Source organism: Oryctolagus cuniculus, chromosome 20, assembly GCF_051225735.1.
Source record: "Oryctolagus cuniculus isolate XC-2025 breed Fujian yellow rabbit chromosome 20, ASM5122573v1, whole genome shotgun sequence".
NCBI lineage: Eukaryota > Metazoa > Chordata > Mammalia > Lagomorpha > Leporidae > Oryctolagus > Oryctolagus cuniculus.
In genome coordinates, this window is record NC_142886.1 from 38,980,963 (window position 1) to 38,998,809 (window position 17,847).

General features: G+C 40.1%; 1 protein-coding gene across 13 annotated transcripts in view; it reads right to left on the reverse strand.

Moving 5' to 3' along the window:
- The window catches only part of EML5 (EMAP like 5), a 173,485-nt gene that overhangs the window by 82,450 nt on the left and 73,188 nt on the right, over positions 1-17,847 (reverse strand). For 11 of the 13 annotated variants that reach the window (XR_016226443.1, XR_016226442.1, XR_011385002.2 and 8 more), the window contains 5 exons: positions 10,324-10,491; positions 9,528-9,634; positions 8,912-9,030; positions 6,575-6,761; positions 499-604 (listed from right to left, as the gene is read on the reverse strand). Coding sequence is in view for 6 of the 13 variants with exons in the window: in XM_070065495.2 (XP_069921596.2) it covers positions 499-604; positions 6,575-6,761; positions 8,912-9,030; positions 9,528-9,634; positions 10,324-10,491 (687 nt within the window). In the remaining 7 variants the exon portion in view is untranslated. Of the gene's footprint in view, positions 1-498; positions 605-6,574; positions 6,762-8,911; positions 9,031-9,527; positions 9,635-9,768; positions 9,893-10,323; positions 10,492-12,697; positions 12,893-17,847 lie in introns of those variants that run through there. The other 2 variants (XM_089322063.1, XM_089322064.1) reach the window with 2 other exon arrangements.

Consider the following 17,847-nt stretch of genomic DNA (forward strand, 5'->3'; position numbering starts at 1 on the left):
AAGAAAAGAATTAAAAATTGTAGTACCAGACATTGGGGAAGGAAGTAGGTGAAGAGGGATTAGGAAAGATTAATGAGTACTAGGTTATAGCTAGACAAGAGTAATTCTTTCTGTGATTCTATTGCATAGTAGGGTGAAGATAATGTTAATTTACTGTACATTTCTCTATTTAAAAATCTAGACAGCCATTTTGGATGCTTTCACTATAAAGAAATGGTAAATGATTGAAAAGACAAATATATTTATCCTGATTGAACATTTAATTACACACACATGGGCAACTTAAATTTAAATAAAAATAAAAAATTATATTCATTATAAACTAGCTAGAAAATTCATAACTTCATATCTTGTTTGATTAGGACAACAGCATGCACATTTGATAGCAATTACAAAGGTCATATCTAAATGACTAGTTTAGGTAACAGACTTAGATTAAAATACCATGCATTGCCTCTGCATGTTGGTTATTCTTACTGAGATAGAAAACAGTCTTACCTGAGAAGTCAACAGCACAGACACCATATTGGTGGTAGCCCTTCAATATTGACAATGGCTTAATGGTTTCTGTATCCCATATGTGAATCGAAGGATCCCTACCCACCTGAAATAAAAACAATTATTTATTTTTTTACTTCTGTTAAAAGGAAATAAGACAGGAAATTTTACAGCCTTTATTTACTAAAAAAGCTTATCAAATAAAATGTAATTTTTTTCATTTCATTTTGTAATGAATTTGGGAACTCTTCCATCTGCTGATTCACCCCTCAAATGCCCAAAACAACTGGGACTGGGCCAGGCTGAAGCCAGGATCCCAAAACTCAGTCTGAGCGGTCCTTGTGGGTGGCAGGGACCCATGCACTTGAGCCATCATTCCATGTGTGCCAGGACGCACACCAGCAGGAAGCTGGAATTGGAAGCAGAGCCTCAATGTGGGATGCAGGCATCCCAAGGAGCATCTTAACTACTGTGACAAATGCCAGATCCTCAAACAGAATTTTTTTGATGTGTTGTGCTTCCATTTTTATTTCAAAAAATGAAAGGCACCAGAAAAAGACACATACCATCTAAAAGTTACATAGTGGAAGATAGTCCATGCAAACAGAAAACAAAAATGAGCAGCAGCAGCTAAACTTACATCAAATAAGTTAGACTTTAGGACAAATGAGAAAAGGAAGAACAGTATATAATGATCAAGTAATCAATTCAAAAGAAAAGATAATAATTGTAAATGTACTCAAATAGAATTTTATAAAACAGGCTGTAAATGTGATTAATTTTTTGATTAATATTTAATATTAGTTCAAAAGGTAATGAAGTTAAGCTCAGTGTTTATAGGAATGTTCTACAATTATGTGACTCCTAAATAGTATATATTTCATCCTTAAACATAATAAATGTATACTAAGTACCTATTATTTGTAGGGTTTCTATACTAGATACAATGAGTACTAAGACATTCATGGAGTAAATTCTGTAGTGTTGTTTAGAAAACAGGACGTTTTCAATTAAATAAGCTGGTGTTACATGCTTAATGAGAATGAAAACATTATAGAGAAAGGCTTTATGGAAGAGATGGTACTAGAGATAGACCTTCAGAAAATGCCATAGCACCGGCCCCACTTGTTCAACTCTTCGACTAGATTATTAGCCCTTCATAGTAGCAGCCAGTCTGAGTTATCTTTGTTTCCCCACAATACCTGATGCTTTTGAACGAAAAGTACTTACAGATATTTGCTGTGTTAAACAAAATTTCCAAAATATGATATAATTAGCCAAGTTATTCAAGTTGAAATATATAAATTAACTGGCAGGTAAGGTTTCTTAAGGTTCTTTTACCTCCACTTAAGATCACACTCCTTGGGGCCAGCATTATGGTGCGGTATGTTAACCTGCTACTGACAATGCTGCCACCCCTCCTGGAGCACCAGTTTGAATCCAGCTGCTCTGTTTCCCATACTTCTCTGCTAATTCGCCTGGGAAAGTAGCAGAGGATGGCCCAAGTGCTTAGGTCCCTGCCATCCATGTGGGAGACTAGATGGAGTTTCTGGTCTCAGTCTGGCCTAGCCCCAGCCATTATAGCTATCTGGGGAGTGAACCAGAGGATAGAAGATTTATTTTATATTTTATTCTTATTTTATATTTTATTTTTATATTATTTTTATTTTATTTATTATTTTAATATTTATTTTATTTATTCAAAAGTCAGAGTTATACAGAGAGGAGAGGCAGAGAGAGACAGACAGACAGACAGACAGACGGAGACAGAGATCTTCCATCTGATGGTTCACTCCCCAACTGGCTGCAATGGCCAGAGCTGTGCCAATCCGAAGCCAGGAGCCAGGAGCTTCCTCGGGGTCTCCCACGCGGGTGTAGGCGCCCAAGGACTTGGGCCATCTTCTACTGCTTTCCCAGGCCATAGCAGAGAGCTGGATCAGAAGTGGAGCAGCCAGGTCTGGAACTGGCGCCCATATGGGATGCCGGTGCTTCAGGCCAGGGAGTTAACCCACAGCGCTGGCCCCAGAAGAAGATGTTTTTTAAAAGATTTATTTATTTATTTGAAAGTCTGAGTTACACAGACAGAAGGAGAGGCACAGAAAGGCAGAGAGAGGCGGAGGGAGAGGGAGTGGGAGAGGGAGAGGGGAGGAGAGGGAGAGGGGAGAGGGGAGAGGGGAGAGGGGAGAGGGGAGAGGGGAGAGGGGTCTTCATCCGTTGATTCACTCCTCTATTGGCCACAGCAGTGGCCCCCAGTGGGTGGAAGACATCTCTCTCCCTCTCTCCCTCCCTCCCTCCCTCTCTTCTGTCACTCTACCTTTTAAATACATAAAGTAAATCTTAGGAAAAAAAATCACAGTTCTCATCAAGGGGTCATTCTATGTGCACTATTCTCCAAATGACAACACTAGAAAAAAATGCTTCAGAAGTACTTCATTAACATATTTTTATAGGGGCTGGGGCTGTGGGGCAGCAGGATAACGCCCTGGATGAAGCACCGGCATCCCATATGGGCGCCAGTTCTAGTCCTGGCTGTTCCTCTTCTGATCCAGCTCTTTGCTATGGTCTGGGAAAGCAGTAGAAGATGGCCCAAGTTCTTGGACCCCTGCACCCAAGTGGGAGACCTGGGAGAAGCTCCTGGCTCCTGGCTCCTGGCTTCAGATCGGCGCAGCTCTGGCCATTGTAGCCATCTGGGGGAGTGAACCAGCGGATGGAAGATCTTTCTCTCCGTCTCTACCTCTCTCTAACTCTGTCTTTCAAATAAATAAAAAAATAAATCTTTAAAAAATATTTTTATGAAAAGTTTAACAAATTTATTTTGAAATCTATAACTATAAAAAAGGAGGAGTTGGTTGGCTGTAATACAACACAGGAAGGAAATGGAAAACACTGGGAAAAGAGGGGGAGACAGAATGAGCCTCCACTGTAGAAGACTTGAATATGCAATGCCTAAAACAGATATGTTGTGGTGTAAACAAGCCAGGGCCAAAGGAGCTATGGCTTGATAAGTACCCAGGGATGTCCTGGGCCCTACTGACTTTTTATTTAATATTATCTGAATTTCCTAAAATCATGGTAGTACATGGTCACTTTTTACAGTTTTCATTCTGATAGTACTGGAATAAAATTCAAACTCCTTGCCTTCACACATGGGCACAAAACTACGCTGCAAGAGGAATCATTTACACAAACTGAAAGTAAATGATGCACTTGATGGGGTCGGCACTGTGGCATAGTGGGTAAAGCTGCCGCCTACAGTGCCAGCATCCTGGTTCAAGTCCTGACTGCTCCACTTCCAATCCAGCTCTCTGCTCTGGCCTGGGAAAGTAGTAGAAGATGGGCCAAGTGCTTGTGCCCCTGCACCCGCATGGGAGACCTGAAGGAGGCTCTTGGCTCCTGGTCTCGGATGGGTGCAGCTCTAGCCGTAGTGGCCAATTTGGGAGTGAACAAGCTGATGGAAGATCTCTCTCTCTCTCTCTCTCTCTGCCTCTTCTTCTCTCTGTGTAACTCTGACTCAAATAAATAAATCTTTAAAAGAAAATGATGCCCTTGAAGTTATCATGAGCTCTGATTTGAATACTGTGGGATACTCACAGTTTTTAAAATAAACTGTGCTTTCTTTGCCCCACTTTCACACATGTTATAATACATTTTGGGGGCCAGCACAATAGTGCAGTGGGTTAACACCCTGGCCTGAAGCACTGGGATCCCATACGGGCAGTGGTTCGAGACCCAGCTGCTCCACTTCTGATCCAGCTCTCTGCTGTGGTCTGGGAAAGCAGAAGAAGATGGCCCAAGTCCTTGGGCCCCTACACCCGCGTGGGAGGCCCAGAAAAGCTCCTGGCTTCAGATCGGCGCAGCTCCAGCTGTTGCGGCCAATTGGGGAGTGAACCATTGGATGGAAGACCTCTCTCTCTGCCTCTCCTCTCTCTGTGTAACACTTTCAAATAAATAAATACATCTTTAAAAAAAATACATTTTGAATGTTTCCTCCAATTTCCCCTCTGCCAGATTAACTGTTCAGCTCAAATGTTATCATCTCTGTGAGAGTTTTCTCTAATGAGGCATAATCTATCCATCATTACATTGCTACCAGACCTTATACAAAGCTCCACATTGAGGAGCAGGGTGACTTTGCCTCCTAGAGATCATATGACACTGCCTAGAGATATTTTTGGTTGTTACAACTAAGGAAGTCAGGTGTTACTGGCACCTGGTGGGTACAAGCCAGGTATGCTGTTGAATATCCTACAACATATAGGTCAGCTTCCCCCAACAATTATCTGACCCCAAACAACAACAGTGCCAAGGCTGAAAAGCTCTGATATGTACTCATGAGACTGTATCACAGTTTCAAGAATGTAAATTTCTGGAGCTGGTGTTGTGGTGTGGTGGTTTAAGCCACCTCCTGCAATGGTGGCATCCCACATGGGTGTCAGTTCATGTCTCAGCTGCTCTGCTTCAAGCTAGCACCTGACACCCATGTGGGAGACACAAATGAAGTTCCTGGCTCCTGGCTTTGGCTTGGTCCAGTTCTGACCATTGCAACATTTGGGGGGTGACCCAGTGGATGGAAGATCTCTCTCCCTCTCTCTCTCTACTCCCCCCCTCCCCTCTAATCTGTTTTTTTTTTTTTTTTTTTTTTTGGTAACAGCCAGAGTAGACAGAGACAGAGACAGAGACAGAGACAAAGGTCTTCCTTTTCCATTGGTTCACACTCCAATGGCCGCTGTGGCCAGTGCACCACGCTGATCTGAGGCCAGGAGCCAGGTGCTTCTCCTGGTCTCCCATGGGGTGCAGGGCCCAAGTACTTGGGCCATCCTCCACTGCACTCCCGGGCCACAGCAGAGAGCTGGACTGGAAGAGGGGCAACTGGGACAGAATCCGGTGCCCCGACCGGGACTAGAACCCTGTGTGCCGGCGCCACAGGCGGAGGATTAGCCTACTGAGCCGTGGCGCCGGCCTAATCTGACTTTTAAATCAATCAATCTTTAAAAAATATGAATCTTTACCATGGCAATAAGATGTCTTATTTACTTTTACATTTGCAGCACATATCTCAGTACACATATGATGAATATTTTAGAATGAATGGGAAAAAGGAGGGAGGAAAGGGTAGGGAAGGAGAAAGGGAGAAAGAAGGAGCAAGGTAAAGCACAAAGGATGGTAAGAAGGAAGGAAAAGAGTATTTGCTCCTTTCAAGGAAGCTCCATACATCCTAGAAGACGCATTTGCATAATATTTAAAGCAGACAACAGGCTTGAGGCTATACTATTAGCCAAGTGATCTAGAACACATTATTTAATTTCACTAAATAAACCTAAACTTCATTTGTAAAATGGGGGAAATAATTTTACTCTCATACGGTTGAGGTGAGAATAAAATGAATATACAATAAGATATTAGTAAAGTGCTTACATATAGTAAAAATCTTCCTTTTCTAGTAATATCCCTACATTATTGTTATCAGTTAAGAATTTTCTCAGTGCTTTCTATTTCAATACTTCTGCTTTCTATTTCAGAAAGTTTGAACAGGTTGCTGCCATGGTAGGAAAATTAAGAAAAAATCACTCTGTCACAGACATTTGTTGAAAGTATCTAAAGAAGCCAGATTTCTAGTCTTTGTTTCCTATAATTTTACTCACAAATTCAAAAAATTAATGTCCTGATTAAAAACAAGCCTGAATTTTAGTTCCAAAGTCTGATTAAAATAATAAAAATTGAAAATAATAAATTTATAAGGAATAAAGTTGGGGTAAATTTCATTTATGAGAATATAATCTATTCTAAAAAATTAGTTATTCTTCACTTTCCAGAACACTTTTCATATATAGGCATATAGAAACACACAAACATGCCTGCGTGAGCGAGGGTATTTCAAAAAGTTCATAGAAAATGGAAATTAAAACATGCTTATTTTGGTGAAAAATACTTTTAAATTCATGCTTTTAAATAATACATATTTCCCATGAACATTCTGAAGACCCTTATATACAAAAGTAGAAAAATCCAACTTTACAATCAAAAAAGGTTCTAACCTATCTGGCTCATTGTCACACAGTCTTTTAAAGAAACGTACCTGGCCTGTTGCCACATAGTCTTTCAGAGGATGAATAGCCAGGCAGAGAATATCATCGTCATGACCTAGGTAAAAACGCTGTGTATTCTGTTGTCGATTATAAATGACACCCACTGCTGCCACATGGTACACAATTTCACCAATTTGAGTATAAAACAGATTACTTCGACAGTCATAACCTCTGTAACTAACACAGAAAACAAATCATGTATAATTAATTACATCTGATCAATACAGTATATATAGAGAAGCAGGTACCTTTTAGGTGTGTCATTCAATTTCACTTTCACAGGATAATTAACAATAGAAAGAAAATACTACAATTTCAGATCTCACAAACTTTTATTACAAATAAGTCAATCCAAACTATAATACTGAGTAAAACAAATAAGACGCAGAAAAATATAACAGTACACTACTATTTATACTATGTATAATATTAGCTTATATAGTATAAAACAAAAATGTGCTTTTTACAAATAAAAGAGAAGAAATCAAATTTGTATTTTTTATATGCATACATGTTTCTGAAACTCAGTAACAGTGACTACTTGTGGAAAGGGAAATAGTGACTGGGAGGGGAGAAGCAGGAGTTTTATTTTCAAACTACAGTTTTATACACATTTGAATCATCAGAATATATATCCTCAAAATAAGTTTAAGCAATTTTTGGGGGGCTGTAAAAGCCCTTTTATAAAGTAAGCAAAAATTTTAAATATTATAATCATCCAGGAAAAAGTAGCCAAATCTGTTAAAAATTTTTAAAGTTAATTTTATTCAACAAGTAGAGGTGGGCAGGTCTCCTATCCATTGGTTCACTATCCAAAAGCCTGCAACAGCTGGGGTTGGACCAGGTTGAAACCAAGAGCCAAGAGCTTAAATGGAAGCAGAAGCAGAACTGGGACTTGAACCTAAGCACTCCAACATGAGATGTGGGCATCTGAAATGGCATTCAAGCATTGGTGACAAATTCTCACTCTCCAAATATTATTCAAACAGTCAATATAATTTCACTTAGAGAAACTTTGCTTATACTTCAAATATATTTGATGATAGCATTGTGGCACTGCGGGTTAAGCTGCCACTTGTGATGTTGGAACCTCATATTAGTGCATCAGTCCTGGTTGCTCCACTTCCAATCCAGCTCCTAGCTATAATACACCTGGGAAGGCAGCCGAAGATAGCTCAAGCTATGCACATGGGAGGCCTGTTGGAGTTCCAGGCTCCCGGCTTTGGCCTGGCCCAGCCTGACTACTGCGGTCATTTGGGGAGTGAATCAGCAGATAGAAGTTCTCTCTTTTTCTTTCCTGTCACTTTGCCTTTCAAATAAATAAATAAATCTTAAAAACACACACACAATCATAAAACACAACTACATAGAAACACTGCCTATTTTAACACTGAATAAAAATACTTTTACTAAATAATTATTTTTCCAAGTTTTTAAAAGTATCATCAGGGCCAGTGCTGTGGTGTAGTGGGTAAAGCCACCACCTGTAGTGCCTGCGTCCCATATGAGTTGTGGTTCCAGTCCTGGCTGCTCCACTTCCAATCTAGCTCCCTACTAATGTGCCTGGGAAGATGGTTCAAGTCCTTGGGCCCCTGCAACCACATGAGAGACCTGGAAGAAGCTCCTGGCTCCTGGATTTGGGTTGGCTCAGCTCTGGCTGTTGCAGCCATTTGGGGAGTGAACCAGCAGATGGAGGCTCTTGCTCGCTTTCTCTGCTTCTGCCTCTCTGTAACTCTGCCTTTCAAATAAATAAAATAAATCTTTTTAAAAAGTAAAATAGAAAGTATTCTCAATCAAGTAAGAAAATGAGTGCTGAGTAAGGAGTAGGAAAGACCAAGATTGGACAATCTGCTGCTGCCAGCCTAAATTGGGAGACCTATATTGCCAGATGTTCTAAGAGAATCCAGAAACTATATTTCAAAGAAATTAAAATATGAAAGCCAAAATGCTCAGGTGAAAAGAAGTCACGATATCATTCCAAATTAGATAAATGTAGTAGAGAGGATTATTTCTTAATTTTATCTATTCTCATCTGTTAAAATAGAAGAGGTTCATGTCTAAATATTACACTATACTTTAATAAGACAAATTTTAAATTTTATTTAATAAACACTTCTAGAGTGCTCATTAAATGCCAGGCAAGTGTGAAAGTCACCATCAGCACTGCCTTATTTCCTCCTCCTCACAGCCTTATGCATAGGAGCTATTTTCTCCATTTTACAGATGGGAAAAGAGAGGCACAGAGAAGTTGAGTGAACGCCCAGTCACCCAGCTAGTAAGTGTGGACCACAATTCAAGCACGTAAGAGAAGAACAGCTGTTTTATACCCATGAACAAAGTGTAAGCGGATACTGTTTCCTGGAGCCCGCTCTCTTCTTTTAGAAGTAGCACTCTTTTGCTTCTCTTTGCATTGCTCTTTAAGCTGAGGTAGATCTTCTTTGTAAACCTTTAAGAAAACGTATATAAGTAGGAGCATTCTTAGAATAAATATCAATAAAGACATTCATATATTCCTAATGCAATTTTCAGACATTGTGGTTACTGTTCAGCAGCTTTAACAACTTTCTCAAGGATAAATATTCATGAAATTTGCTTCTTAGAAAAGAACAAACTAATGCACATTTTCTAGGTATCACATTGACAAATACATATTTACTATTCCAAGAAATTTTTATACTTCATAAGAGAATACTTCAAAGAGAATAAATTAAGAGTATACTCTGACAAAAATCTATAAGAAACAGAACACAGACATACTCAGTAATATCAAGTGTTTAATATAACATTTTACAGACGTGTATGTTAAATTCTGAAGTGGGAAACTGAAATAGTTAGATATTGCTTGGGAAACTAAAATGACAAAAGGTAACAATAAATGAGCAATGGGAACAAGATAAAGAACAAATGACTTTTCAGGGAAAGTTGTGTGATAACAGAAATTACCTGCCGTCGGTAGGTGAGCTGTGTCTCTTGTTCAATTTCAGAATCCAGTTCTGGAACATCAGACAGATCTGAATCTGACTCATCACTATTAGAATCAGCCAGACTTTCTGGAATTTTTAAGAATCAAATGTTACTTGTTTAAAGAAGACTCATTTTCAAAACAGCACTGTAAAGTTAATGATGAAGAGTTGACGTTGTCAGTTGAAATGAGACAAGCCATAAAACAATCAAATGAAATTACCTATTCAAGTGACACAGATGTCAGTAAACTGCACTACAGATTATCTTCCTCTCCACTCACTGCAAAATCAATAGTTCCTTTAAATCCCTTCACTGGCTCCCCAATGACCGCTACATCAAATTTAAATGTCTGTGCAAATATAAGTGGATATAACCTATAGTTAACATGAAAAATAGCTAAAAAATTCTATATGTAACAGGTGATTTTACATTACACATTTTTCTTTATCAAAAGAAAGCATAAACAAAACTTAGGCACCCATCTTGCAGAGGATACATTAAGTGTTTTTTTTAATTTTATTTTTGCTAACATAGCTGTTTCTCCATTTATGTTTTGACAGATTAAAATGCAACCAAATTACTTTATGTAGTCCGTGTTCTGTGATATCTGACTTTAAACATATAGACTTAATACTTTAAGTAGAAGTTTCTGCTGGTAACAAACTACACTGTTAACTTATAAGACTAGATTATACTTCAATAGTAAATCTGTTACATTGAGGTCATTGAAAAGTTATTTGGAAGGGAAAGTGTTCAGGCAATGTGTAGTACTCACCTTGGGGTGCAATGTGAAGAGCATCTTTCAGTTTTCTTTCTGGAATAAACTTCCACTGAAAGACAGAGTGATCTGCTCCACCAATAGAAATAACCCACTGATAATCATGTGACCATCTGACATTAGTTACGTGAGCGGAATGGCCAAAATATTTTCTAAACTTGGCCCCTATAACAAAAATACATCTTAAAATTGATAAACAAATGTTAACACACTTAAATATCACTTCAAACAAGAATTTCTATACATGGTAAGCATCCTTCTTTTATATTAACTATGATCAAGTTGGAAAAATGTGGGTTCAAAAAATGGTTGACTCAACTAAAAAGAGTTGATATCAAGGGATTTAAAATAATCTGTTCCTGGTATATGGTATACACCTTCTTACATACTGGAATGAAAATATGGAAAACAAACTTTTATTTTGGCCATGAATTTAGAGATAGCCATGTTAAAGTATAAAACAGTGATCAAAACACATTTAACGGGTTGAGCATTTGGCCTAGCAATTAAAGCACCCATATTCCAAATTGTAGTGCTTGGGTCCATGTCTCGGCTCGGATTCCAATTTCAGCTTCCTGTTAATGCAGACCACAGGAGGCAGCAGTGATGGCTCAAGAATTATATTTCTGCTACCTGAAGGAGATACCTGGACTGGGTTTCCAGCTCCTGTCCCAGCCACTGTGGGCATTTGGGGAATGAAGCATCAGATGGAAGTGTTGTCTGCCAAATAAATTTTTAAAATTCATCTAAAATGGTAATTTATTGCTGCTTAATAGTAATACTATTATTATAGGAATCAATTCTATATGTAGCTTATTAGAAGTCAGTAATTTCCAGACAGATTTTTACTGGGCTGGACTGTGGGAAGTTACCTATCAGGTAAAATTTAGTCTCTCCTATATGGGAATGCATTATTTCCCTGGCAAGAAGGCTCTGGTTATTACTTCCTTCAGCTGTGCTCTCAAGTACTCCTTGCTGTCAGAGAATCTTTCTTTAAACAAATTAAGTTATGGGGCCAGTGCTGTGGCATAGCAGGTAAAGGCACTGCCTGCAGTGTTGGCATCCCAAATGGGCACCAGTTCGGGTCCTGGCTGTTCCACTTCTGATCCAGCTCTCTGCTATGGCCTGGGAAAGCAGCAGAAGATGGCCCAAGTCCTTGGGCCCCTGCACCTGTGTGGGAGACCTGGAGAAGCTCCTGACTCCTGGCTTCGGATTGGCTCAGCTCTGGCCATTGCGGTTATTTGGGGAATGAATCATCGGATGAAGATACACACACACTCTCCCTCTCTGCCTCTGCCTCTCTGTAACTCTGACTTTCAAGTAAATAATTTTTTTTTTTTTTTTTTTTTTTTTTTTTTTACAGGCAGAGTGGACAGTGAGAGAGAGAGACAGAGAGAAAGGTCTTCCTTTGCTGTTGGTTCACTCTCCAATGACCGCCGCGCGGCGGCCGGCGCACCGTGCTGATCCGATGGCAGCAGCCAGGTGTTTCTCCTGGTCTCCCATGGGGTGCAGGGCCCAAGGACCTGGGCCATCCTCCACTGCACTCCCGGGCCACAGCAGAGAGCTGGCCTGGAAGAGGGGCAACTGGGACAGAATCCGGCGCCCCGACCGGGACTAGAACCCGGTGTGCTGGTGCCGCAAGGCGGAGGATTAGCCTAGTGAGCCGTGGCGCCGGCCAAATAAATAAAATCTTTTAAAAAAAACCAGTTATTTGAAGATAACTGACTACACTGGGTGATAGTAGCCCCAACAGAGGTGTAAATAATCCTGAACGAACCTTTCAAATTTTTCTCTTTCAAAGACTTATTATCTCCCTGGAAAAATCAGGACAGCTCAACAAAAAATTTATGAAATACTCATTAGTCTAAGGGAAACCAGTTATTTCTTTTTTTAAAGATTTATTATTTTATTTGAAAGTCAGATTTACACAGAGAAAGGAGAGGCAGAGAGAGAGAGAGGTCTTCTATCTGATGGTTCACTCCCCAATTGGCTGCAACGGCCAGAGCTGCACCAATCCGGAGCCAGGAGCTTCTTCTGGGTCTCCCACGTGGGTGCAAGGGCCCAAGTGGGCCATCTTCTACTGCCTTCTCAGGCCACAGCAGACAGATGGATGGGAAATGGAGCAGCCAGGACTAGAACCAGTGCCCATATGGGATGCTGGAACCGCAGGTGGGAAATTAACCTACTGTGCCACGGCGCTGGCCCCGAAACCAGTTATTTCTAAACAAAGGGTTTGTATGAACAAGTATTAATCATTTAATAACCAGAACCACTATCCTGTTCTGATAAATGGATTTTTAAAATACTTATTTATTTGAAAGGCCTAGAGGAGGGAGACAGAGAGAGATTTCCCATCTGCTGGTTCACTCACCAAATGCCCCCAATAGCTGGGGCTGGGTCAAGCTGAAGGTAGAAGCCTCGAATTCCATCTGAGTCCCCTACATGGGTACCAGGGACCCAAATACCTGGGCCATGATAATCCAGTATCCTCCCAGGAACATTAGCAGGAAGCTGGATGGGAAGTGAGGTATGCAGGACTCAAACTGTCCTCTGATATGGGATGTGCAAATTCCAAGTGGCGATTTAATCTGCTGCACCACAACTCCTGCCCAGATATTTAGATGTCTAAAAAGAGAACCTAGATATCACATCTTTCATGATTTGAACATGACTCACAAAGATCAAGCTATGTATTCTCCTATATGCTTACAGAATCCCTGTGATTATCCCTTGTGATTATTCTCATGGGGTAAAAACACAACAGTCTATTGCTTGTTAACTCCTCCAACAAACTACACCCCTTGAAGACAAGGGCGGCATCTTGTGTACTAAACACCTCTAGTGCCTGGTACATAGCAAACACTCATTAGATATTTGAAGAAGAAAGGAAAAGTTACATCTCTCCTTACTCCACCAGTACATTTGAGTTCAAATGTTAGTCTGCAGAGGAGGAAAGAAGAAGTAGAAGAAGCAGAGGGCGTGAACATCGACTCCAACCCTTATAATTCACAGAAGACAAAAAAAGTATGACGTAGCTTAAAGAATGCCAGAATTTAAACCAAAAGACTGGAGCTTGAGGATCAGCTCCACTACTTGATAGCAACACAGTGTGAGCGCGCACGTGGCCTCTTCTAGACTTCATTTCCTCGGTTTTTAATATAAGTTGGATTATATGCTCTTGGATTTTCTTCCAATGAGGAAAACTCTGATTGTATGATAGGAAATTATAAAAGGACAGTTAAAGACTGAACACTGTATCATCAGTTAGGACCAATGACAAGAAAAGGTAAGATGGTCATAGAAGCTTTCCTAAAGGAGGATAACTCTTCGTAGAGATAAAGAAATACACTTAAATATTTATGTTTCAGTGACCCCATTTCTTTTCTAATTTGTTTTAATATAAATTTTCAAAGCTAAATATCTTTGATAAATTGCAGCAACATGATAGGACAAAGGACTTTTTTCCATTTAACTGTTTATATGTCTTTAAAGTTTTCGGATATAATATATGGCAATTATCTTTCTGATCTAGTAAAAGAATTTCTTAACATACAAAACAGTACTATCCATAAAAAAGAAATTAATAGTTCTGGGGTTGGCGCTGTGGCTCACTCGATTAATCCTCTGCCTTGCAGTGCCAGCATCCCATAGGGCACTGGGTTCTAGTCCCGACTGGTCCTCTTCCAGTCCAGCTCTCCGCTGTGGCCCAAGTGCTTGGGCACCTGCACCCGCATGGGAGACCAGGAAGAAGTGCCTGGCTCCTGGCTTCAGGTCAGCACAGCCCCGGCCGCAGCGGCCATTTGGGGGTTGAACCAACAGAAGGAAAACCTTTCTCTCTCTCTCTCTCTCTCACTGTCTATAACTACCTGTCAAATAAAAAAATTTATAAAAAAAAGAAATTAATAGTTTTGACAACATTGAAATTAACAAATGGTCAACAAATTACATTGTTAAAGAATAGGGGCCAGGCATTTGGCCCAGCAGTTAGTTAGCCACTTGGGATTCCCACATCTCATATCAGAGTTCCTGGTTCAAGTCTTGGCTCTTCTACTTCTGATCCAGTTTTCTGTTAATGTATACCCTTTGAGGCAGCAGGTAGTGGCTCAAGTACTTGAATCCTCGCTACCCATGTGGGAGACCCAAACTGAGTTCTGGGCTCCTGGCTTCTGCTTTGCCCAGCCCTGGCTGTTGCAGGTATTTGGGGAGTGAATTAGTAGATAAAAGATCTTTGTCTTTGTCTACTTTTCTGCCTTTCAAATAAAATGAAAATATATTGGAAAGAAAAAAACAAGGCACTAACTGGGAAAAGACAGTTGTGATCCATAAAAATTACAAAGTACTTGTATCTACTAGAGTATGTAAAGTAACTCCTATATATCAATAATAAGAAACAACTCCATAGAAAAATATGAAAAGAGACCTGTGGTTTTTTGTTTTGTATTTTAGAGACCCATGTTTGACAGGAGAGGAAATGCAGAAGACCAAAAACATTTGAAAAGATGGTCAATCTCATTAGTGGTCAAATACAAAGTAAGGTCACACTGTGATCTTTTACACTCTGTAAAAATAAGAAAGGGTGGTAATGCCAACTGCTGAGAAGGCTGTTGATCAACAGGTTTGTAAAACAGTACAACCATTTGGAAAAACAATTTACCACTTTCTTACAAGGATCAACATTCACATTCTCTATGACCCAGCAGTTTCCCTCCTAGGACACATTTCATATAGAAACAAAAGGCTGGGGGCTGGCACTGTGGCACAGCAGGTAAAGCCACCACCTGCAGTGCCGGCATCCCATATGGACGCTGGTTCAAGTTCTGGCTGCTCCACTTCTGATCCAGCTACCTGCTAACGTGCCTGGGAAACAACAGAAGATGGCCCAGGCACTGGGACCCCTGTAACTATGTGGGAGACCTGGAAGAAGCTCCTGGTTTCTGGCTTCAGAGCAGCACCACTCTGGCCATTGCAGCCATTTGGGAAGTAAACAAGCGGATGGAAGACCTCTTTGTCTCTCCCTCTTTGTCACTCTGCTTCTTAAATAAATAAATAAATCTTTTAAAAATATAAGGCTGGTGCTGTGGCGCAGCAGGTTAACGCCCTGGCCTGAAGCGTCGGCATCTCATATGGGTTCAAGACCTGGCTACTCCACTCTGATTCAGCTCTCTGCTATGGCCTGGGAAAGCAGTAGAAGATGGCCCAAGTCCTTGGGCTCCTGTGCCCACATGAAAGACCCGGAGGAAGCTCCTGACTCCTGGCTTCAGATCGGCGCAGCTCCAAGCCATTGAGGTCAACTGGGGAGTGAACCATGAGATGGAAGACCTCTCTCTCTCTCGCTCTCTCTCTCTGCCTCTCCTCTGTGTAATTCTTTCAAATAAATAAATAAATAAATCTTTTTTTTTTTTTTTTTTTTTTTTTTTTTTATTTTTGACAGGCAGAGTGGACAGTGAGAGAGAGAGACAGAGAGAGAAAGGTCTTCCTTTTGCCGTTGGTTCACCCTCCAATGGCCGCCGCTGCAGCCGGCGCACCGCGCTGATCCTGGCAGGAGCCAGGAGCCAGGTGCTTTTCCTGGTCTCCCATGGGGTGCAGGGCCCAAGCACCTGGGCCATCCTCCACTGCACTCCCTGGCCATAGCAGAGAGCTGGCCTGGAAGAGGGGCAACCGGGACAGAATCCGGCGCCCCAACCGGGACTAGAACCCAGTGTGCCGGCGCCGCAAGGTGGAGGATTAGCCTATTGAGCCACGGCGCCGGCTCTAAATAAATAAATCTTTAATAAAAAAAAAGAGACTGGAAAGGACTCAAGTGTCTGTTTAAAGGAGAATGCATAAACTGCAGCATACATTTACGAGACAGTATTTTAAAAGCAATGAAAAACAAATGCACTAAATTTCCTTTCAACAACATGAATCTTGGAAAAACAACACTTAAGTAAGTCCCTTTTATAAATTTGTTTTATTTTTCCATTGAATTTTCTTCTGGAATTTAAATAAATAATTTTCCTTAGTCAACAAGAAGCAGAGAGAGGGTCCTGGACATTATTAGCAAGGGCAGAGGTAACAGATGAAGGTCGCCTGCCCTCATCTCTTCATTCTCCCCTACCCGCTTACCCCTCTACCACAGCCCAGGCTACGATCTGGGAAGAGTCTGCATTATTTAAAAGATTCTGGTCAAGAGCAGGAGAAAGGGTAGAGCAGTGGAAAGGCAGGGGAGATGAGATGCTCCGGGCTGCAATCAGATTGGAGGAAATGTGGAAGAGGAACACACAGCCCTTCTCTCTAAACAAGCCTTGTGCTTCAATTACAATGATTCTATACCATAAAGTATTTTCTACTATTTAAGATTTTTCCTCATTTTGAAAAGCTGCACTTAGAAGTCATCTAATAGATATTACCTAAGTGTTTATCTAAAATATATGAACATATCAGACACAATCTTTTCCTAACCTGAAGCTGGATCAACAGTAGACTTAATTAATCTAAAAGGCAAAGAGTTTTCCTATAAATACTGCAAATTTTACAGCATACAGGTATGTCAGTTCAATAAACATTGAGTCAACAACATGACAAGACTAGCAGGATCCTGAACGCACTTTGCTGTAGAGACATATCAGAAGTGTCATCCTAGGTTTCTGGGAAAACTGAGCCCTGAAGTCTGACATCAGTGGTCTATGTGTTTGAATCACACTACTTGAGCTGTTCCCATAATCTCCCTTACTAAGTTGTACTTCAATATTTGCCCAGCTTTTTTCAGCAAGCCAAGTAAAAAAGCATTACTGCACCTGTTGCTATAAATGTGGGCGCTCTAGATATACTCTCTGTACCTAATATAAAATCCATGCCCTAGGAGGGAATTCTTTGAAAATTAAAAAACTGATTTTCCTGACAAGTTAGTACGTCTTTTTTTTTTTTTTTAATCTACAACAAAAATGATTTTGCACCTTGGTTTATTTTTGGTTTGCAGGAATCTCACAATCAAATCTGGTGTTTGACTACTGTCACTTTTAACCTCATTTCAATACAGTACTTCAATTTATATTTCCCTTGATAATAATTCTCTATTCATATAATTGTTTTAGTGTTTATGGACTTGTTATAAGCTGAGCATTTTATGGAAGAGGTATGAATTAGATGAATGATTACTAACACAGAATTTCATTTAATTATTCCCAGCTATGAACAGAACAATATCATTTTAGGAGAGTTTCAGGCAAAAGAGGTGATATATATAAAATAATTAGAAAATAACTGATGAAAAGACTTATTTTTTTACATCTCACTGTTATTAAAAAGAAACAAATTTCAAAACAATATACACTCAAGATTTAAAAAAAAACACACTCACACTTGAAAACCAGCCAACAAACCAGTAAGTTCCAAACTAAGTTTGTAAAGTTGACTATTTCCTCAGAATTCTTGAGAAAGAGACATAAGAATAATGTCTCCTAAAAGATACATATTCAACAAGTTAAGTGAGTAAAAGTAACAAGACATAAGAAAATCCATAACTATAATTGTACAGTCTGA